A 23,902-nucleotide genomic window follows, 5' to 3' on the forward strand; every position below is an offset into this window, starting at 1 on the left:
AAATGTATTTCCCTGTGCCAAGCGGAGGCTGCAGCAGCCGCGCGCATTTGCACTCCTCTGGCAGTGAAAGGAGAGTATAGGTTTTTCCCAAAATGTAATCACTTTCTGATGTCTGAAGTCAGCGCATGTGAGAGAACATCAGTTGTGAAAGGATGCCGTGAGCGCTACAGTGCAGTAATGGCTCCCCGAGATGCCTGTCTGCTCAAGGCGAGGAGCCTGACCTTTAAAGTTTACTTTACAGGAGCTGAATAGCACAATCAGAAATCCTCCTGCCCATGAGATAAATGACCGTGATAGATCAGGGCAGCAAAATCAAAACATTGTGATATTGCATAAGCAGCGGTGTGAGTGTCCTCGCTAGCACGAATCACACAGGTTGGCAAACAGGCTTACCTTCAATAATCACACAGATCAAGGAAGAGGAGAGCAGGGAATAGAAAAGAAGAGGAAGAAAGGCTCATCTTATTGAAGTCTGAAGTGCACTTTGAGTGCATGAGTCATTCTCTAAACTTTGAAAAACAAAAACTGTCAAGCTGTCATTTCAGCACAGGAACACACAATTCCTCATCGTCTAAATCTGATAGAACTTTATGACCTATGCAAATGAGCGGACGGGTTCAAGAGGACGATTTAAGACAAACACGTCTTCGGGAAAAGATCCCCTTAGGCCTCTCAGCATTTACAGCTCTTAGATCTTCACACAGAGCAACTTGACACGCATCTTAGAGGTGTGTGTCTTGAGACCAGGTAGGCTTTATGTTTAGCGGCATTTGTTTTGTCAAAAGTCAAAATTTCTTAGGAGATGCTGCAGATATTTGGCACTTAATAACTTTTTTTTTTAAGTTCAAAAACTTTGGTTAACTGTAAGTTTGAAAAGAAAGTCCATCAAAATTCAACAAGTCAAAGAACAAATCTTTTCCAATAATTTAGATAAAACCTGTAGTTTTATTATAGTGAGAGTCGTTTCTAATACTGCATCTCATTCATATTAATTTGGCTGGAATCAATATTTACAAATATACTGCTATATATCAAACTATATGATTAAAAATGCAACTTTTAACAAAACACAGTTTTCAATATTAAATCTTTAAAACCTGGATTGACATCTATTTTTTGTGCTGCATTCAAATGCTTTAGAAGTATCCAAACCTCTGAAACCTGCTCAAATTGGTTAGATATCTTCTGAAAACATACGACAATTTTGCGATGAGCAACTTTGCAAGAAATGTTATGCTTTTTTCAAGAAATTTAGAGCTTTTACATTTCGATTTCTGTTTTAAAGGCAAGGGGGAAAAAAGCACTTTTCTCAGGTAATTTCCTTTTTTTGTTTTGTGTTTTTTGCTTTTTCTTTCTTTCCTTTTTTATTAATTTCTTGATAATTTTTGGGTCATTGTTAAGCTGCTCATCGCCTTCTTGCCATATTATTGAAATAATTTGCTCAAGCCCATTTGCTTAAATCTGAAAGGGTTAAAGCTGTGTTAGGCAAGAAATGGAAAAGCCAAAAAAAACAACAGAATTTGAAATACACCCTCCTCCTGCAGCTCTCCTCTCTCTGTCCTAAACCCCCCTCATCAGACAACCAAGGTCATGTGGACAAGCTTCATACAGTACAGCGTTTCCAGTGACATTGACTTATTCATGCATTCATTCATTCATTCATTATCCGTAAATGCTTATCCTGTTAAGGGTCACGAATGTCAGTCTATCCCAGCTGACATTGTACAAGAGGCGGAGAACACCCTGAACACATCGCAGACTATCACAGAGCTGACACGTAGAGACAGACAGCTATTCATGCTTACATACATTCACACCTACAGCCAATTTAGAGACTTGACCTGCATGTCTTTGGACTGTGAGAGGAAGCCGGAGAACACGGAGAAAAACCCAAAGTGAGAATTTGCGCTGCTCAGGCATATTCGTGAGAGCAGGTGTATACACATTTTAAACTGAGATGGCTGCGGTTAAAATAATAAGGATGGGATTAAATACAAACTGAGACACTGAAAACAATATTTTAAGGTTGTTTGCCAACTTCATTGATTGTTTTAATACTTTTTATGTTGCAGCCTACACTACATTCTGTAAAAATGCCAATTACAGGTGCATTTATAAGGGTAATCTTAAATTATGTGATACATTTCAACATTTTTATTTACATTCATCTCCCTGTTACGGGTTGTTTAACTTTATCATGTGAAGCATTTTGTGAAGTCAGCTTTCATATGAGTGCTATAAATGAATCATTTATTGTCCGACTGATATTTAATAACAAAGATGATCAAGATTTCACCGCGACAGTGATTTGCAGAAATGTAAAGATTAATATGGTGAGGTTGCTAAAAATGTTCACAGCTGTACGTGATAGCAGCTGTTCTGGCACCATTAGAGAACCTCGCTGATGAAACACAGTCGGTGAAATTGCACTTTCTTTACTGTATTTCTCACTAACAGATACAATAAATGGTGGCGGGTCAAACATGTCAATATGCAAACACTTACATTTATGGTGAATTGTGGGTCTGTAAACGGGTGTGTCGTTGCACCGAGCACCACAATGATTGAGTTTTATGAAACAGAATCAGGCGACCCAGGAATCATGATGAAAATAATGCTTATGCATATTTCTGCGTCTGTGCACACACACAGTTTTAGTCATGAAATTGCAGAGTTTTATGCACCTAGTGCATCACCAAATACTCATATGCAAACTGTTATGTTCCTTGTCACACTCTTGCCAATGGGACCTGTGCAGGACCCATGAGTTGAGTCTAAATTGGCAGTTATGTTCACTGTTCTCAAAGCCAAGAATGGACATCAGTTTACTGACTGAAGCCAACGCTCAGCACAACGATCCAAATGTTGATTAGCTCAGCACTGTGTGCGACAGCTAGCAAAACAACCTCTCTGTTGTTCATTTGATGTGAGGTGAAAAAACGAATCAAAGAAAAAGCAACATTTTTTTAGGTTTTTCTATTTCCATGTTCTTATAACCATTATAACTTAAACAGATTCTGAACAAGAAAACACTTTTTATAACCGATGGTGAGAAGTACACCAGTCTAAGGAAAATATAAGGACGGTCGTAAATGAACACTGAGAGTTACAAAATAAACCCAAAGACTAAAAAGATCCATACACTCAATCAATACACCCAGGGGCAGCAGACTTATAAGATAACTCTGTTGTTTGAAGATGAATGCATCAGCCTGACATTCGAGACAGAAGTGAAAAAAAAAAAAGAATCTCAAATTGAACACTGCTGCCAAGTCCCTCAGCGGCATCTAAGACACCTGTGGTCAGGTCACAGAGTCGGTGCAGAAGCCATAAATAACTCAACCTGAAACAATAACCTGGGAGAAGAACTGGCCAATTTGTCATCCTCGAGGTATTAGTGATGGACTGGACCCCTCCCAACCAATCAGAGTCTCCATAAGTCCATCTGGGATCCCTCAGCAAAATAAAGCCAGGCACCAACAAGGCCGAGTCCTTCCCTTTGGCCCCACAGAGCAGCACATCCCTCTGCTTCTAAATGACTAAAAGTCCTACAAACAGTGCGCTTTCAAGTTTGGGGCAACAGTTTGTGTTTAGTCCTCTCCTGCTTCAACATGACAATGGGCCTTTCTCAATAGCAAGTTTGCAAATTCGGACTTGCAAACTTGGAAATTCGAACTCAGCAAGCTCAGCTCGGGAGTGCAAACTCTGGAGGATGGGAGGACGCAGTACGGTCATTCTGCAACTGGAACAGCAGCGTGCTTGATGATGCATTCTTAGCTTGGCTTGGCGATAGCTTTCGTGTCTACACCAAATATCTTAACGAAATACGATATAAACACAACCCTGCCTCCTTCTGTTTTCACTCATCCATTCATTATTAAATAAAAATTTACGTGTGTATCTTATTGATCATTATTATAAATAATATGTTTATATTTTGTTTGAGTGTTTCTAGATCTACAGCTCTCATATAAAAAGCCAGTGGCTGGAAAAGGCGTACTGTTGTGGACAAAGGTGAATGAAATTTCAATTTTCAGTGAGGCCACAGATTTTCAATTAAAAATTGCAAAATTTGGGATTAAACAGGTGGTGCAAGACCACATCCGGGCATTTGGACCAAACTTGGCAAGGTGCGGACCTTGAACTAGAACAGCACTTGGGCTGCGATTGATTATACAAGTCCACAAGAACAAAAGTCAAGAATGCAGACTGAGAGAGGCCAAATGTGTTCATGCACAAAGCCAGAATCATGAAGAAAAAGGTTTTCTGTGTTTTGTGTGTGAGAACTGACCTCAGCAGCATCCACCACCTTTGGGATGAACTGGAACTGTGACTGTGAGACTCCTAACTTCAGTGCCGACCTCTTCTGTGCTCTTGTGGTTGAATAATCTCTGCAGCCAGGTTCCAACATCTGGTGGGAAGCCTTAAACCAGAAGAATGGTGGCTGTTAATGCCATCAAATGTTCAATAAAAACATTTCGATATACAACATGTTCCTCAGGCTTGAGAAAAAACGTTGGCTTGTGAAACAAAATAAAAAAAGCCCATTAAGAGCTTAACAGCGTGCAGATTTTTTTTATGTTAGATTCAGGTTTCTGCACACTTTGTTTAATGATATTACTTATTCTTATAACCTTACCGCCACTGACCCACCGTCAGTTTAAAATATAGTTTGTCTCCAGAGCTGCACTATAAGAATATTTATGACTTTATTCAAATAAAAAATCCTTTTGGGAGCAATAATGTGGCCTGTAATTTTGATTGCAATCATCCAATCATTATTCCTAAGCATAAAGATTTTGCCTGATGTTGGTGTGAGAGGAAATTTTATAGTGTCTTAATTGGAAATGGGTTCAGGCCTCTGGGGAGCATGAATCTGTCAGAGCAATCATATTCCAATTAAATTTAGCTGTATTTGGTGGACCAATTAAATTTTGGACCATTGCCATAAATAAAAGATGTCAGCAGTTACCAAAAACAATAATTTATCCTTGTCAGACTATGAATATATATATATTGTGAAAAAATGTAGGATTTATGGAAATCCAGTCTTTAGTTTTTGATTTAATTTGCACAAGAAGCTCTCAGACTAAATGACAAACTTGTTTGTTGCTGAAATCCAAAACCACCCATATGAATCCTGTACTCTCACTTCTGAGGTTAGGGTTTCAACAATCAAGCAAACAAATAAAGAAAACAACATTGACTGTTTGGTAGAAGAAAAGATGTGAACTGCTCACTCATGTGTCACATTCACACTCAGTTGACCAACCCTAACTTAACTTTATCCCATTATAGATTTCGCAACACTGTAACAATTATTGCTCATTGGAGATGGTGGATGTTATGACACCTAAGACTGCTGCCAAGCTGCAGACCACTTGTATGAAAAGTGCCATACAAATAAAGATTTGATTGAGATTTGATTTGACAATACTTTAATTTAAAATCCTAAAATTAAATTTACTATTATTAAATTCCAATTGTTACGGAACTATATTTACTACTTACTTTATATTAATATAATTTTTAGTCCTATATTTTATATTCTCTCATTTTTACTATTCTTACAAGTTTCTACTTTTACCTTCACTTAAATATTTTATGACTGCCTTTTTAGCATCCAATCATTCTGTCCTTTTTCCTTTTGTGTTTTATCTTTATTGCAAAGCACTGAGCTGCATCCCTTGAATAAAGTGCCCTTTAAATGAATAATAGTTCCTATAGTTTTTTTTTATTGTAGCTTATTATTATAGTTCTTACTACTACTACACTTACTATAATAATGCTAATAATATTAGCACTAATAAAAACAATACTACTACTAATACTAATAACAATGATAAGTACAAATTTGAGCACAAATTCAATTTAAGCACAAATTTAATTACTAAAAATCTACCTTGTACCTTGTAGTAGTAGTAGTAGTAGTAGGTTTATTACTCCAGTTTTTAAATGTAAAAGAAAAAAACTCCCTTTCATGTCTTTTATGTTATTTGCAATAAACGTCTAAAAGAATATGTTTTCTTTGATTAATGCTGATTATTAATGTACAGTAAGAGCAAGATTGCATTTGTCAGCTCTCACCGGGTCACACGCAGTCAATAAATGAGCAGGGCGCGTGAACACCCGTCAATTAAAAGGTCTGAGCGGCTCGTGCAGGGGGCGGGGCCTGGCAGGATCAGGTGGGGTGGTCCACTGTGACTTTCTCTCCCGCCAGAGGAGGCAGGAGGGACGGAGGCTCTGTGCTCTCAGAGGCGGACAGACAAACGCATGGCTGCTTTCACAGAAAATTAGCTGCTTCCTTTTTGAAACTCGCTGCAGTGAGATGTGAGCGCTCTGAGGAAGGTAAGACTTTTTTCCCTCTCTCCTCTCCTCCCTTCATCCCACAGCTACTTCACTGGCTGACTGACTTCTAATTTCCATAATGGATCGTTATGATTATTTTTGATTATTTTTAATCAGGTGGGGGATGTGGTGATTGGATTTTTTTAATAGGCCACTGATGAGCACATTGTGGAAATTGCTTCATTTCCACCATCAGTTCGTGATGCTAATTCATGCCACCTAATGTTCTGTAATTGTTTATTTCATGCATATTTAGAAAAGTATTTTTAAAAAGTTGCAGTGTTTCATATTTAAAATGAACAAAAACAATATTCCCTTTGTAGCCACATTTGCATTTATTCTCAGACAGTTTTCTCCTCAACAGGTAGGCCATTTTAATCTAAAAACTCTGATGGGAAATGGGATGTACATATAGATATTTTGTGAATATGAAGAAAATGAAGGATTATAGCTACAAAGGCTCATGGGTTGAAGATTAGAAAAATTAAACGTTATCATCCTTTGGGACTGATTGTGAAAAAGTGCTGACAACACGACCTCCTCGGATGGATGAATGCACAAAACACTTACTGTAACTGTCCTTTCTGAAGGGCAGTGTGCAGCCAGTGTTCAAGGTTGATAAAACATAATGAGTAATGTCATGCAGGTTTTGAGTTATGACCAGCCCTTCTGGTGGAGAGTACAGCTTTTTAGAAATGTACAGTAATTCATCACAGCTGTGCACTGCTCCAGAGACCTGACGCAAACTGTTGTATTCCTGCGTTTATTTAAAAAAAAAAAAAAACAATGATATATAAACTCTACAGAATAGATTACCATATTGAGGAGTTCATGTGTGCACTTGAAAAGGACGTTGAGTTCATTTCTTTTTTTGTGACAAAAGGAAACAAATCCAGGAATCTGTGTAGGACGTGGCACTTTGGATAAATATTTTATATATTTTAATATGAATAGTGATTTTAGCAAAGTTGATAACATTCTCTGGTTCCACTTTCACATATACGACTTGCTCCTTTTTTGGTTTTATATCATGGTAAAGTAATCCGTGGTTTGAACTGTTGATCGAACCAAACATAAAAGCAATTTAAATTCATCCATATGGGCTTCGAAAGAAAATACACTATTTTCTGGTATTTGTCAGTCCAATAATAAAAACATAAATTGCTTAATTTCAAGTAATCGATATTTAGATCAATACTGAGAACAATTCTTAGTTCTAGTCATAGTCTTTGTGCGCAAGAGACAGTGATGAATCAGATGTGTCGCAGGTGAGCAGGTTGGGCAAAGTGCTGAAGCTGAAATTTTTCTTCTACAGCATTGATAAGGACTGTCTCACAAAATATGATAAATGCAGAGGTAGGTGTGGAGCAAAATACAGAGACGTTTCTATAAGTAACAGAGTGACAGCAAACACAAATGATGTAAAAAGAACAGAACCTCCTCATCTGCTGCACAGATAAAATGTTTGGTTGCTAAAACTACGTAATTATAACTGGGAAAAGATTATGTTTGGCTTCAAACACCTACATTTGGTGACAAAGTGGTCGCTGAAAATGCAGTTACTGGTCACTGAAAACATGTTTGTGTGCAAAAATGCTCCTGAAAAAGCAGCTGGTCAATAAAAACACATTTGTCTGGTTGCATTTCTGAAAATGCAGTGAGCACTTACTAAGTAACACCTACGTTAAGTGGCACAAAGGCTGCTGGAAATGCAGTGATGGGTCACAAAAAAGACACATTTGGAATCACAAGCAAATATATAAGCACATATCTGATCCACCGCTAGCTTGTTTACATGAATGCCTGTGTCACATTCAATGTACCGCTTGACCCGTTCAAACTTTAAAACTTCATTTGAATTTAAATGTATTAATCTAACAAGGACAATGCAATACAGAATATGAGACTAACGTATTACACAGAGAGTTTATAGCTGTTGCTAATTTTTTACTCTTGTCTATATCTGGAATAAAAATATATTGGTGAATATTCTTATTAAAAATGAAAAAATCTGTTTAAACTGACATAATTCTGAATTGAGCACAGCCCTAAAAAACACCTGCATTTGGTGGGACAAAAGCTGCAGGAAACACAGCCACTGGTTGCTAAAAAAACAGCCAATGTTGTTTTGAACAATAGTCTGCATCTTGGTGGGCGTCACGCCCTCCACCATGTCCTTTATCTCCCCCAATGACAAAGTCACCACACATATGTAATCAGATTGGCATCTTTAGAAATGCTGATACAACACATATGAAATGTACAATGTGATTGCAGCCGTAGTTTGCAGACTTGTACAATGTCAACATTTTATCCTGGCGACACTAAAAGCCAGCAGCACAAAAATTTGAAATAAATTCATCTGTATCTCACAGTGCTGACTTAATTAGAGCCAACAGCAAATTAGCAAAATACACTGCTCTAAACCAAAAAAAAAGAAAAAAGAAAAAGTTCAAGCCATTTCTAATAAAAACAGGGGAAAAAAGCCTTAAAAACAATTTTACAGCAAGTGATAGTCTGACATATAGCAAACATGGAATGACTTTATAAGCCTAAATTAATCATAAAATAGCCCTGCCATATGATTTCATTTTCCTGGCTTTGCTTCATGCAAAAACATCCACGATATCATCAAAGTCTAATGTATGGGTCAGTACGCTCTAAATTTCTATGAGGAAAAGTGCCTTGAAGCGTTTTTGCATCATCTCAGTCCTCCGTTCATTTTTAATCAGAAAAGAGAATGACCGCTCGCCTTCACAATTACTGACAGGATGAGCCAGAAATAGCCAAAGTGCGACATTAACATTTAGAAAGCCCTTTGATTATACAACATGAAATGCAAGGTTAATAACAGCGACCTCACTCAGAGGCTTTGACTTAGGGGCCCTCTGCATGCTCGGGCCCCTGGACCCAATAGGCCTGTTGGTCAATCCCTCCACATTGTCAGTGAGACTTATTGTAATATTGTGCACATTCCCCCCTGTGATAATGCTGCCCTTTGCCGTTGACTGCTGTTTTGATTGAATATGCCCATGGTCAGGCTACATTAAGCCATTTAATATGCTCACTAATATTGAGTCTCCTAAAACAAAGTCCTAATTATGATTCCAATATAAGATTTAATTGGCCGCCTTGCTTCGATTGTGTAATGGCCACTCAGGCCGGAGCTAACGGGAAAGTTTCTTCCAAGGGCAAAGCAACATCTTGCTGGGAGATCCTCTAATGCAATAAAATGAGCAGTGCACTTTGGATTTCAGATGTAAATTGGAGTGTAATGATGTCCGCAGATAGCTTTTAATCAAATATCTGCAGGGAAGGAAATGTGTGCAGCGGCACTGTTGGGATACCCCGCTGGTCAGCTGAAAGTAAAATGCACTTAGGGATGCAGATAGTGATGGTTTTCCATTAATCTCTAGAAAATGAATCAAATTAATTAAATAAACATGTATTTAAGGCCTATCACAAGTTCTTAAAGGTAATGTCTTCAGTTTGCTTGCTAAAACCTCAGCTACTCAGTTGCGAAACATCTATGACTTCAGAGTTTTTGCCTATTTTTTTCCACATGACGTGCAGTTTTCTGCAAAAATAGACTGTGAAATACTCTTCTGATGATCATATTGACGCTTTTCACACCACCTTTCACTACAGTTTTAGTGTCTTTATCTGTCACACAAATCGAAAAAAATATATTTTAAACTTTAAACTATACTAAACTACTACTTTAAACTATTTTAAACGCTTCATGTTTTAGTTTCAAAATAAAAGCCTTCTGACAACACTTCTGTGGGTAGAATCCCTTAATTTGCTAACAGATGTTTATTGTGAAGTATTTGCAGGATGGTGTGGCTGACAGTGCAGTGACTTACACAGCTCCATGAATAAGTGGAGTACTGGCTTTTATTTGAGGAACTACAGTAGCTGTGGCAGCAGGAAGCTTTGCAGCAGCACTGCACCAATGCTGCAGTAGGCAGTATGTCCCCGGCGTTACTCTGATGATCAAAAGTTGGAAATAAAATCTTAGGGGAAAAAAGCCTTTCATTCGTGGGGGGGGGTTTCAGATATAAACAGGATTTGGTTAGAGCAAAGACTTCATTTTTGGCAAAATTCTATTTGAGACATGTAGAATAAAATTTGGTTACATTTCCTGATGAAGGCGTGTCAGAAATTTACAGTTTCTGCCTGCGATAAAATGGTGTTTTTAAATAAAACATGGCTTTTCAAACATGCCAGCGGGTTTCAGAGTGTATTTAAAATTAATACAAAATACAACCATTTAAAACTGCATGTCTCCCCCTCAGCCAAATAAAAAAAAAAACAAGTCCCTCCACAGCACTTAAAATGTTTTTCTGACATGCCTTCCCCATTTTGCAACATCCCCTCACCTCTAATAAATAACAAACAGTCTCTTAGAATTACATTAAAAAAAACAGGAGTTGCAAAACCTCACATTTTGGAAGCTTGAACAAGCAAAAATTTGGCATTTTTGCTTGCTTAAAGACTTAAACAATTAATAAGTGAATGCTTGGAAAAGGTAAATTGATCAAACACTGACATTTTAATGCTCTGTTTCCCACAGGACACAGGTCAACACATCAATAATATTTGTGACATTTATTGTTTATTCTTACTCCACATTTGTAGGTCAATTGACTCACTCAACCATTTCATTTTCCTGTCTTTTTTCACAGTATCTCTTGACAGCTCCTGTGCTTTTGACAAAACACAAGCAGCTCAACAGCGTTTGTCTGATAATCCTCCTTTTCCTGGAGAGAGAAAATTATGAATAAAAGATGCCAAAAACTAACAGTACATGGCTGGAAAAGGAGGGAAGGCAGTCAATAGTGCAACAGACGGGAAAGGTCATTGAACACATCTTACAGCACTTCATCATTTTGTCACGGCGCTGATATCACCCGGCCCCTTCCATGCTAATACACGCATGAATGAAACATGAAGGCAAAAGATATGTGGAGGAGTTTTTACTCTAAGATAAAGCGACGTTTTCAGCCTGAGGGAAATTAAAAATAATGTGTGAGCTCAGCAGCTGCAGGACTTAGACGTGCGCCAGGTTTGCTGCTCTGGTTTTTTTAACTCCAGGATTTGCCTGAATAATGTTGATTCACCTTTTGTTGAATTGTTTTTTACCCTATCACCTCGAGTCAAAGCAAATCTATTTCCTGCCCGACACTTTTTCACAGTCGTCCTCAAACACAGGTGGGCTGGGGAAATAAACTTTTTAGACGCGGTTAATCTCTTTCGCGCAGGCACTTCACCGTACCGAGAAATCTCATTACAACCGAAAATGCATTCCAAATATCACTGCGTTTAGCCGTCCTGCTGAAACAATCCCAGATATCCATTCACCGCCTATTTCACTTGCCCCCTCGGGCTACTGACGCTGGAAATCTGAGCATCAAGTGTTTATTTGGTTGGATTTCGTTCCGCCTCGTGGTGGGATGTGCAGCGAGCGAAAAGCCTTTGATCCTGCATGAACATGTGACAAGCATGACTCTGCTCTCCGAAAGGCTTTATCGCGGCTTGCTTTCTTTTTTTTTTTCCCTTGCTGCCGTTTATCTCACTCGGTGACATCCCAGATCTCCAACACGTACACTCAGAGTGGTACTGAGTGGGACTATCAGTGGGCCCGAGCCTTTGCCTCGCTAATATAGTGCTCTCCTCGAGGTTCAATTCCTGGCTTGTCATCCGGCGTTTGAGTTAGAGCCCAGCTTGCAGACGCGAGACCTTCAAGGAAGCCATCACAGGCTCTGGCTGAATGCTCAAAAAATATATATATCTCTTCGCTTTCATTTATCTTTGTCGTCTCTGCAGGGCTGGCTGGTTTTCTCATAATGCCACAGATCGTTTTCTCTTTTGCCCTCAAGAGGTCCTGATTGCCGCTGTCGTGTCCTTGTCTTTGACCCTGTTGTCTTTGATTACCTTCTCTTTCTTTTCTATTATAATACTCGCCCCGCTCAGGTGTCATGTTTTCTCCTCACAGTGAATAGATGTTTGCCTTTAATCGATCTGCCTGTTTAGATAAAGGTTAAACAAAAATCAGATATTAGTAATGGGATGTTTTATGGTCGTTGTTTGTGAAAAGGCATGTGGACTGTGATGTTTCTTGGATTAAAAGGAAACCGTGAATGCCACTTAGTTCACTCCACCTCCATTTTCTCCCTATGTTTTATAAAGATATCACACCAAGTAAAAAGTACAAAATATGTGCCTAAAAAGTGGTTAAAATAAACAAAAAAGAAAAAAACAAGACAAAAAAAAAACAAGGGCAGCTGCAAAGATGTCTGAATTTATGTCTGAAGATGATACACCGGGAAATGCACATATTTCAAAGATGCTGAAAATAAAACAAGAAAAAACAAAAAACAGAACCCACCACCCCAAGCAACCTGAGCATATTGGCTTGATTTATTTCAAAAACATGGCAAGAAGGCAATGAGCAACACAAGAAATTACCCAAAAATTAGTAAATAATTAGTGAAAAGTACAAGACAACTACCTGAACATTTGTTTAAAATGAATAAATCAGATAAAGAAAATGATAATAAAAATTTAAATAATTACAAAAACAAAATGAACAAAAATAAAAAATAAAACAAAACCAACAAGGCAAACAAGAATTAGAAAAAGAAAAGATAATTCTGTAACATAACATAATTTTAAATATTTAATTATTCTAAATATATAGTATTTATCCCAAGCTTTTTTCTATAGATTTTTTCCATAGCTTTTTTAAATTTATTTTTTAAAGATTTTTTACATCTACTCATTTCTTGCAATTTGTGGAAACATTTCTTACCAAGTTACTGATTACCTATGTTTTTGAAAGAAATCACACCAATTTGCTCAGGTTTCATAGGTCAAAATACTCATGAAAGGCTATTGAAAACAGCACAAAAAAGTGATATTGCCCCAGAGTTAAACAAAAATCAGACACTAATAGTGGGCTGTTTTATGGTTGTTTGCTTGCAAAAAAGACACGTAGGCTGGGATGTTTTTTTGGATGAAAAGGAAATTGTGAATGCCGCTTTGTTCACTCAACCCCCATTTTCTCTAATGCGGCTGTGATGAGGGGAGAAGAATTGTAAATAGACGCTGTGAAAAAAAAGAAGAGTGATGTTTTTACTCTTTAATCATAACTGCATGCTGTATGATGATTTTTTTTTTTTTTTTTTTACAAATTTACCTTTAATGTGCTCTTTTCAATGCATGAAATTTTGATTAGTTCCCACACTGCTGAAGAAAGAGCAGCACTTAAGAGGTCACAAGCTTGTTTTTGTATACTTATAAAAGCGTTGGATTATGAATGTGTTTTTTAATCTTCTTTTATCTCTTTTCTTGTTATTTTAAAGGTTTCCTGTGATAAAGCCTTTCAGCGCGGAACATGACGCTCCAAATGCTTAAGTGGCTGCCACTTAAAAACATGAATATTTGTCGTTTCTATTAAGCTGTTCTGGACTGAAATGACAAACTATGGTAGTGTGACATCCTGCCAGGGGACCCCAGCCAAGGCCATGTGATCAGCAGAGCGTCTGCAATCTGCAAATGAACTGGAGGAGCCGTTTATGCAGCAGGAAAAGCTTTTATCCTCTGCATGAGGCGGAGCAGGAAAAAGGCAGAGGGTTGAAACTGTATTAATTGAGGAGCAGATGTGTTATCAATCTGCAAGACATTTGTACAGTTTAATACATCCAACAGATTATGTTTCCTGCTGAGAACATGAGTGTTTTCTCTGCAGCTGATGGGTGTCCAAACTGCAGCTCCTCCACCCACCCAGAGGTGGATGTGGCCAAGGCGGTGGTTTTGGGGTTGGTCCTGGTGGTGTTTGTAGTCTTCGGGGTTCTTGGCAACATCCTGGTCATCCTGTCGGTGCTGTTCCACCACCACTGGCGCTCTGTGACACATTACTTCATCGCCAACCTGGCCGCAGCAGACCTGCTGCTCAGTGCTGCCGTCCTGCCCTTCTCCGCCACCTCGGAGGCTCTCGGCAGGTGGGTGTTTGGCCGCTCCTTCTGCAGCGTCTGGGCCGCCCTGGACGTCCTCTGCTGCACCGCATCTATCCTCAGCCTGTGTGTGATCTCTATCGACCGCTACCTGGCCGTCAGCTACCCCCTGCGCTACCCTGCCATAGCTACGGGTCGGCGAGGCCTGACTGCGGTGGCTGCTCTCTGGGGACTCTCTGCAGCTATATCTGTGGGCCCTCTGTTCGGCTGGAAGGAGCCAGACCCAGAAGATGAGACAGTGTGCCGAATCACGGAGGAGCCCGGCTATGCTTTGTTCTCAGCGCTGGGATCTTTCTACATACCTCTGGCCATCATCCTGGCCATGTACTGCCGCGTGTACACTGTGGCAAAGAGAAAGACACAAACCCTCAGGAGGAGCAGTAAAGGAGAAGCAGTTGAGACGGAGGGTGTTATGCTGAGGATACACAGAGGGAACCCCGCTCAGATGGGGAAGCCGGAGGAGGACGAGGGGACTGCGACACAGAAACACACATCCTTCTCCCTGACAAAGCTGCTGAAGTTCTCAAGAGAAGAGAAGGCAGCCAAGATGCTTGGCATTGTTGTCGGGTGTTTCATTCTGTGCTGGCTCCCATTTTTCCTGGTTTTACCCATCGGTAGGTACCTGCTAACTGCTTTGAACTTCAAATTACCCCAGTTTGTGCCTTTTCCATTTGTTATTATGTTCATCTGTCAAAGTGTCCCAGCAAACAATTGTTTTAGGGCAGCCCCTTAAAAGTTGGAAATCATCAGTCAGAGAGCCTTAATCGACTGAGCTTCAAGTTGAGCAGTCATATTTTTCTGTGCAACGCACTTATAGGGATGTTTTGGTCCCCAGATTTTGCTGCAGAGTGAATTCTCTTGACTTTCACGCCACTCTTTGGTACAGGGAACTGCGGACATGTAGGCAGCAGCACAGAGGAGGAAAGAGGAGAGACCATTTGTTTAGAGGTGGTGAATTTACAGTTTACAGCAACTTAATACAGTCTCTAGCTTTTGTTTGATATTTAGTGTCTGCAAAAAATGTTGTTGCACAAATACAACTCGTTTAACCGCATAGACCATTCAAACTTTCAGACTTCATTTGAAAATTGAATCATTAAATATTGCTGTGGTCTTTCAGCTCTGTTTTTGGTCTAAACCAACTCTTGAGGTAAATATCCGACTCTGTCAGGCCCCCAGGAAGTGCATCAGACTTTGAAGCCAATGTTCATAGCCCAAAAGTGTAATCAAATCCGTCACACCTTTGGCCTGAAAAGACTTTTTCCCATTGACTTACATGGCGAAAGAGACTTCTGTAAGTCAGTGGATGAATGCAAAATCACTTGTTTCACTACTAGGATTTAATCCATTCAGTCTTTAGTCTAGAAGATCCACACGATAAATCATGTTTTTGGCTTCATGCGCCACTGAGCAACTTTCATTGGAATGCATGGGGCTCTGTTTTAAATGCTGTATCCAGTTCTCATACAGCTATGCACTCTATAGTTGCAAAATGCTCCACTTTGCTCCACAGCCAGTCTCTAACTGTGTCTGTCTGCTGTTTTTTACTGAGCAGTTAGTTTACAGTGGGTCGTTAGAGCTTTTTCACTGAAAACACCTGCCGGCTGAAATAACGCTAAGAGCAGTGAGAGTGAACCAGAACAGTAAAGTTGCAGCCAGGACAACTAAACAATGAGCAACACTGGTGGGTGAAGTTACAGGTGCAAGTATTCTTTCAGCCAGACAGGGCAGTTAAAAACTGTTTTTCAGGCCCAGTTCCCAGGAGAAAATGTTGGCATTCTAGTTTTCTGCAAACCACAGATATGTTACATTTCTACATTTCATAGACATAGTTCAGATTACATGTACATGAGCTCATTTTTGTCATTGATGGAGGAACAGTGAATGGCATAACACCTGGGTGGGACAATTGCCAAGCTGCAGACCACTGTGCCAGACAACAGCGTATTAGCAATATTTTGGCAACATTTGAAGCTGTGATTGTGCCACCAAAACTGTATGTTTCATCATGCATATCAATCAGAAAGTTATGTCACTTCAAGCTGTCATCTTTGTGTAACTTAAGAGCTGCAACTTAGGAGACAGTAAAAAAAGAAAGTATTTTATACGATGCAGTGACTGCAATATTTATTGTTTCAGATGTACAGAAGGTACCTTAAGAATTCTGGAAATACTTAAAAACAGCAGTCAGTTTTGTTAAATATGCTGGGTTTTTTAAAGGGTTGCCACAAATGTAAGTATTTAGAGCAGCTCTGTGACTTGAATGCAACAGTAATGTAATGAGAGGCACAAAATGGGGCATAAAATGACAAAACAAACCTCAAAATGATTGATCTGCTGCACACTTTTGAGGAAATAATGTATTCTCCGAATCTAAAAAAAGGGATTTAAATGATTCAGAAATGAATTGATGTCACAATGAGAGCTTTAATGATTTATTATAGAGGTCTGCTTTATTCTGAAAAATATATAAAATGTTAATTAAAATTTCAGCAGAAGGAAAACTGAATAGAAATGAACTGATTAAAGATTAGTCCCCCATTGTGGTCAAACATGTGAGCTTCAGTTAACAATATCAAGAGCTCAGGAAAGAGGTACATGTCCACTAAGCCAAATATTCAACTTTATCTTCAATAAATTACACCTACATTTTGTCAGACTTTGTCAAAAAAAGGCGATAACAGCGATGTTATCGTAGATTTAAGAGAGGACAGAACTTAACTGCTGTGAAGCGTAATCTAAAATCTTAATTGCTTCTGAAATAACTCTTAAGGCTTGACTGGGATAAGTGATTGTCGGAGTGGACCGGTGTGTATTTAAGGGTAATAGTCTGTCAGCAGTTACCTCCCGGGTCACAGATGGTGAGATTATTCCTGAAATGTGTTCTGTAACACACACTGTAATCTTACTGAAGGAAGGGACAATCTATTATAAAAGATGGACAGGATGTGGATGAAACACATCCTCAGGATGAATAATATGTGTTACCTTTTTCTCTTTTTTTCCCCCTCAGTGTGTACATTCAGAATATTAAAGGCCGCGGGCGTAATCCAAATGTAAACAACACAGTAGCTCTTTCAAAAACTGGCAGCTGTTGTTTCTCTTAAATTGATTAGCAGGTTATTTAACGCGGGGATTAAGTTTACACAATAACTGAAGCCAAGTTATTATAGTTTGACTTTACTTTAACTTTCATGGTTATGTTGTTATTTTCTGATTCTGTATATTTATTTAAAGCGGTAAAAAAGGGCTTTTTCACAAGTGACATTTTGGCAATGCACAGTTGTAAAATCACAGCAGTAAATAATAAAAATAATAATGGCTTAATTGCATTAAGGTGCTTCAGTTTTAGAGTCTTTGTCATGACTGACACACTTGAATACAACAGAGCCATTGTTAGTTATTAATACCACCTGTGCTTTTGCTACCATGTAAATACAGCGAAAAAAAGGCCAATAAATCAATCATTCGTTTGGCAGAAAGCCTATGAAATGTGATGATTTTCTGCACCTCATGTTGTATATTTCATTGTATATTGAATATTTCAGGGTCTTGGTCTGTTGTTTGGAGAAAACAAGTAATTTAAAGATGTTTCCTGGTGCCCTTGAAAACTATGGCAGGTATTTTTTCACAATTCCCTGACATTTTATTGACTATACCCTTAACATGCAACCTTAAATTCAAATAGTTATATCACTAAACAGAAGAAAAACAGGTTTACACCTCAGATTAGGTTTCTCTCTACAATATTTAGCTATTATTCTGAATTATTTATTTTTCTGTTGGTGGGTTTGGATATTAAATATCAGGCCTTTTTCCAAAAGAAGCATTTTCCGATAGAGATGTGCAGGGTATGCTGGCATTATTCTGGTTTTAGGAGCATTATCTGGACATGGATGCAGTGCTTTCAGAGAATGTGTCTCAATTTGAGCTTTTACAGCTGTTTGCAACACGCGGCCTTTTCCTCATTTACAGCTCAGCACGCTGTGCACAAACCAGCTCGGCAACAGTTTCCGAGGCCTGAGTAAAGATAAGTGCCCAAAAAAAGAGCCCACATTTCTAACTTTCATTATGAAAGACTTGGATATGAATAGGTTTTTGGATATGCACAATTATCAAAATGTTGACCTTTTCATGAAGGTGGATGAAGGAATGAAATAGCTAAGTTTGCACAGCCACCGGTAAAAAACTTTTGAAAAACTTCATTTTGGTTTAGCTATTCCACTTTTCCATATTTTGACTCGATAAATGACACGTTAGGGTAAGCTGAAAAGGAGTATGCACAGCTGCATGTAAATGTGAATCAGTGAAATATTTATTTTCAGCTATTTTTAGCCTTTGTCTTTTTTTTTTGGAAAAAGGTCAATAACAGACAATTTTGTGCATGTGAATGTAGTCAGTGCTAATAAATTTCATTGAAATCCATTTAATAGTTGTCAAGACATTTCACTCACAACCGCATGTCAAACTATCCATGGCACTAACGAAAAAATCTAAGGATTAATGATATTTAATATGGATACATCATCCAGAAACTACGTATGTCTACGATTTTTTGGCCTATCCAACCAGTAGATGTTAGGGTTCATTAATTGGAGTTTGGACGCCTACATGTAAACAGGAATATTAGTGGAATATTCATTTTCAGCAGTCATATAAACAGTTTAGTTGTAATATCTTTTTGGAATAGGGCAGAAAAAAATATATATTTATGTATTTACATGTAGTCAATGCTAACAGATTTCATTGCAATCCTTTAAATATTTAAGATATTTTACCGAAAAATTAAAAGTCGCACACTAAATAAAAGTGTGCAGAACAATTAATAATAATAATTCGATTGATGTTCTAGGAATTGACGATGTCTGTATATCCCCTTTGTGCCAATCCATCCAGCAGATGTTGAGATATTTCAGTCAATAAGTGAAACTTTTGTGCTGGTGGCACTACAGGAAAGCGTCAGGGGATCACCAACGTAATTGGGATGAATCTTTTGGGTACCACAGATATCTTTACCAAATTTCATGGCAATCCATCATATAGTTGTCAAACCATTTAACTAACAAACAAAAATGTCAACCTCGTGATGGCGTGAGAGGAAAGATCAGAGGATCACCAAGTCAGGAGTCATACACAGAAGATTATGAATATCTGCACAAAATTTCATGGCAATCAATCCAAAAGTTGTTGAGCTATTTCAGTTTGGACCAAAATGGTGGACTGACCAACTGACCGACATTGCCATCTATAGACCTGATCCACTATGAAGGCTAAAACTACAGACTGGGTCTTTATGATCTAACAGCAGCCCTCCTGTGGTTTAGCATTGTTGCTATTATGATGCAAAAGTTGTTCAGGCCTGAATCATTTGTATAATGTTGCTTAATATGTTTTGCTCAGGCAGGACCATCCTTCATCCTTCACCGCTGTCCTTCGACTCCACAGCTCGAGTTTCTCAGAAGGGACATCAAGAAATTCAATTACAAGCAACCAAATAGACCAAATAAAACACCACACTGGAGCAGAATGGGCTTCTACTGTGAGATGAAATGGAATGAACCAAACTATTGCTCCCTCCTATGAAAGCTATTATAGATAACAAGCACAAGGCTTAATGGGCTGTAATGCTACGAGGCATCCTCTGTCACCCTGTAGCCTCCCAAGGCAGCCAGTCATCGGAGAATAGTTATGCATTTCAATTGAGACAGACCTTCACGGCTCACAGCGCACTGCTCATTCAAGCTCCGAGGCAATGATAGGCTGAGATTCCCAGACTGAGGGTTTGAAAAACCACTGAATATTTTATTTTGTATTTTTCCTGCACACTTCAGATGGAAAGCCTGTTTTGTGCTGAAAGCACCACCCGCCTTTCACCACAGCTGCAACCACGCTGACATTACTTGTACAGTCTGCTTACAGAGCTTATAAAATGAGCTGAACTTCAGTGGGACCATGTACAGTATAAAGCCGCTGTGAAGCATTGCTTTTGTAAAAATTTGTCATGCAATTCATCCCAAAGATGTTCAGGACTATGCAGGCCTGTCAAGATGTCCCTCTACTAACTGGGAAAACCATTTCTCTAATGAATCTGGCTTTGTGCACAGGGTTTTGTCATATTGAATGAGGAAATAGCCAAGCACTTACTGGTTCCACATAATTAGAAACACACTAAACTAAAATATTGCATGTTGTAGCATTGCAGCAAGATTTCCCTTAATTGGAACTAAAAGGGGTCAAAATCATGAAACACAGCAGCGCACCAAAGGTGTGGACACCCCTGTCCACCTACTTTTGGCCATAAAGCATAAATCAGTGACCAACTTGAACTTTTGCACAATTCATCTTTACAAAGTTCCAAATACTTACATATTGTTTTTAGATATTCTCGACATCGAAACATCTTTCGACTTTAAAATGTTGTTTTTACAATTAATGTCACGACCCAGGAAACACAGGACTGAACCCAAACACAGACAAAGCAGGCAGAATAGACAAGTGACTGTACCGTGCTGACTTGATATTGGTACTGAGTGTGGGCAGTGCCTGATGTGACAGACCCAAAAAGCTGGCTTGCCAGATAATGTTAGCTAGTTTGTTAATAAATACTGAAATATATGATTTTATTGGTACACATCTGTTTTTTTTTTCTTTTTACATTCCATCCATGCCTGACTCACTGCAACCCAGGTGGTATCTTTTATGTGAGGCAGTATTTTGTATTTTTTATGGTCTATATCGTGCCAGTTCACTACTTAATACTAACAGCGAGGGCTGGGAAAGCGCTCTAAATGGAGCGTTAATGTGTCAGCCTGCAGCAGCATTCACAGAGCTGTCAGCTTGTAAATTAAATAATATTGCCCAACAGGGCAAAAATGCACGCTAGCTTTCCTTGTTGACAAATAATTGCCTTCATAGACAGTAATGTACACAATATGATTTTTTATAAGCCTGAATGAAATTCATCAGGTTTCTGTCTCATCAGTCTCCCTTGACTTGTTTGTTTGTTTGCATGGGCCATGTTGTCGTGGTGAAGTAAACGTCGCTCTAGCTGCTGAAATTTAGTGGTGGATCCAACATTATCTTCAAAATCTGTCAAATGGTATGCAGAGTCCACTTACTTGGTGCAACGCAGACATATGCAGACCCAGTGAGTCCTACATGGGTTTTACCTTTATTTGATAGGACAGAAAGCGTAAAAGGGGTACAGAGAGCGAGGGGACGACATGCAGCAAAGGGCTAAAGATGGAATTGAACCCACGGTCACTGCAGCAAGGACACAGCCTTTGTACATGGGGTGCCAAGCTCTACCAGGTGAGCCACTGGGCACCCCGTCATCTGAAATGTTATTCACCCCTCTGCTCACATTGAAAGTAAATGCAAGGCGAATATTTGCTGGTGTTGATTTTGCTCATGTGTGACTTTGCCATAAGTTCAGCAATTTAATGCCAAAGTGAAGGTGTTTGCAGCCTCACAGGGAGGTACATGTCCCAGTTTCAGGTTCCAGAAGCCTAAAAGAAAAAGTATGGATGCAAAAAAAAAAAATCAAACTTTGACTTTGACTTGAAATGAATGTAAATGGGTTGTTTTATGCACTGAGAGGCTGATGAGGGAATCAGCTGCAGATGAGTGGGGTGAGTGAGGCTGGGCAACTACAGAGTAGATGAGGAACAGGTGTGTCGATAGGCGGGGCAGTCAGCTGCAAGGAGGGAAAGTCTGATGGCATCTGGTGGATGAATGGAAAAATGGCAATTAAGAGGCCTGGGGATCAGGAGCAAAGTGTGACGAGTTATGAAAATGCTGTAAATGTAGAGCTACCTAATCGCTTTCCAATTCTAAATGAGCGTCAGTGTTCGTTTTCGTCCATATTTTCATTTGTGTGTTTGTGTGTGTTCTCCAGGGTCCATCTTCCCGTCTTGTAAGCCCTCTGAAACCATTTTCAAGATAACCTTCTGGCTGGGTTACCTCAACAGCTGTATCAACCCCATCATCTACCCGTGCTTCAGCCGGGAGTTCAAGAAAGCCTTCCATAACGTGCTGCGTGGCCACTGCCTGAGAACCGGGGCGGCGGCTGCCAAACCACAAGGACACATGACTACCCATTCCTCCAGTGCGGGCCCCACGTCTAATACCTCTGTTCTCTCAAGCCAGAACCGCGTCACTGTTTCCTCGTGGGGCTGCTGCAGGGCGCTGTCAACCTCCTCGTCATCTGTCTGCGGCTCGGATCAGGCTCAAAGCGCTCAAATCCAGAGCAGGAGTCTGCTGAAGGCGTGGTGTCTCTCAGCGAGTCGAACGCCAGTACCACAGAACCCAAACAGCCACAGATCAACCAAGGTGTTACGCCTTTCTCTCGGCGTCAAAGGAGAAGCTGTTTGATTGGCATGTTGAAGGTGGAATTTTGAGCCTCCGATCTTGTACTTTTTTGGTTTTGCCTCGTGGAAACACTTACGTACAACTTTTGCATGTATAAATATATTCCTCAGAGTGCAAGGCCAGCTCATACAGAGACTTAAAAAGATAACTCTGTTGCCTCAAGGCTTTATGCCAGTGTAAAGGGAAATGCCAAATAAAATATGATTTGGGAAAAGTGAATGAATAATATTTTGTCTGCACTCTACAGCTTCTACTGAGCTGCTCATGAACAGAGCACCACATGTCAAAACGTTCGATAAGAGCAACTTGGTGGTCAACAAGGAGAAGATGCACAGCATTTCAGAAAATATAACTCTCTCCCTCTGGCTAAAAAATGCAAGCCAAAAGCCCTTTTTTTTTTGCAAGTATGAGCGTCAGGTTAGCCAGAATCACTATCTGCACTTGAAAAGGAATAAAAAAATAATAATCTTATTGAAATGACATAATGAAAGAACTCCAGAGACATGATTTCTTTAAACATTGGTGGTATTTCTACAGATTGCACAAAAGCCCTTAAGGGCGAGGAACTTATAAATCCCGCCATAATTAGCATTCGCTGACAGCTCTGAGAAAGTGGAAGCTGGTGTAGGAGTGTGGGTTTGACATGTGCGACCACCTCTTTAAAAGGGACTAAACTCTCACAGGCTTTGATTTTGAAATCCCTGTCATGGACTGAAAAAGTTGCAGGGCAGAGAAATATCAGTTGTTATCTGTGAGGAAACCCACAACACACTGCAGTCTCAAACAACAGCCATGACTCTGCCCCTCTGATGCTTTTATCGTTCGGTTTTTGTTTTTGTTGAGGCTGTATCAAAGATGTCTTGAATCAACTTTTTATGTTTGACATCATAGCTTGTGGTGGTGTTAAATAAATGAAAAGGTGTCAGACAGAATTCTTCTTTTTCTGAGTACTGGTTTCCTGCCAGTGCGACTCTCCAGAGTTGTGTTTTCCCCATGCAAACACTGGAAAATTACATCATTTCCTGATGTCTGAAACTGATTCATGAGAAATTCAAGCAGCACCCGTCTGTTATCTTTAGTTCTTTCGTAACATCTGTACGTTGTCTATAAAAATGCAGTCTTTGATTTTTGGCCTCTAGGTAGAAGAACTCCAAGTCAAGCTGACA

General features: G+C 39.3%; 2 protein-coding genes across 2 annotated transcripts in view; one reads left to right on the forward strand and one right to left on the reverse strand.

The window, feature by feature from the left end:
- Window positions 1-23,902, reverse strand: part of tmem230a (transmembrane protein 230a) — a 52,937-nt gene that overhangs the window by 22,940 nt on the left and 6,095 nt on the right. The window contains exon 3 of the mRNA XM_088070802.1: window positions 4,292-4,423. Within this exon, the coding sequence (XP_087926928.1) occupies window positions 4,292-4,302 (11 nt within the window). The 5' untranslated portion in view covers window positions 4,303-4,423. The remainder of the gene's footprint in view (window positions 1-4,291; window positions 4,424-23,902) is intronic.
- On the forward strand, window positions 14,065-23,795 carry adra1ab (adrenoceptor alpha 1Ab). The gene is made up of 2 exons (XM_042509291.2): window positions 14,065-14,980; window positions 22,264-23,795. The coding sequence occupies exons 1-2, from the start codon at window positions 14,065-14,067 to the stop codon at window positions 22,737-22,739; spliced, it is 1,392 nt and encodes a 463-aa protein (XP_042365225.2). The 3' UTR covers window positions 22,740-23,795.

This window comes from Plectropomus leopardus, chromosome 20 (genome assembly GCF_026936395.1).
Source record: "Plectropomus leopardus strain MGB_pleo_1.0 chromosome 20, ASM2693639v1, whole genome shotgun sequence".
NCBI lineage: Eukaryota > Metazoa > Chordata > Actinopteri > Perciformes > Serranidae > Plectropomus > Plectropomus leopardus.

Excerpts from the sequence above, each read along its gene's own strand:
- adra1ab (XM_042509291.2), top strand. The coding sequence starts at position 14,065 with ATGTTTCCTGCTGAGAACATGAGTGTTTTCTCTGCAGCTGATGGGTGT. Across the intron at positions 14,981-22,263 it reads TTTCCTGGTTTTACCCATCG|GGTCCATCTTCCCGTCTTGT; the intron begins GTAGGTACCTGC and ends TGTGTTCTCCAG.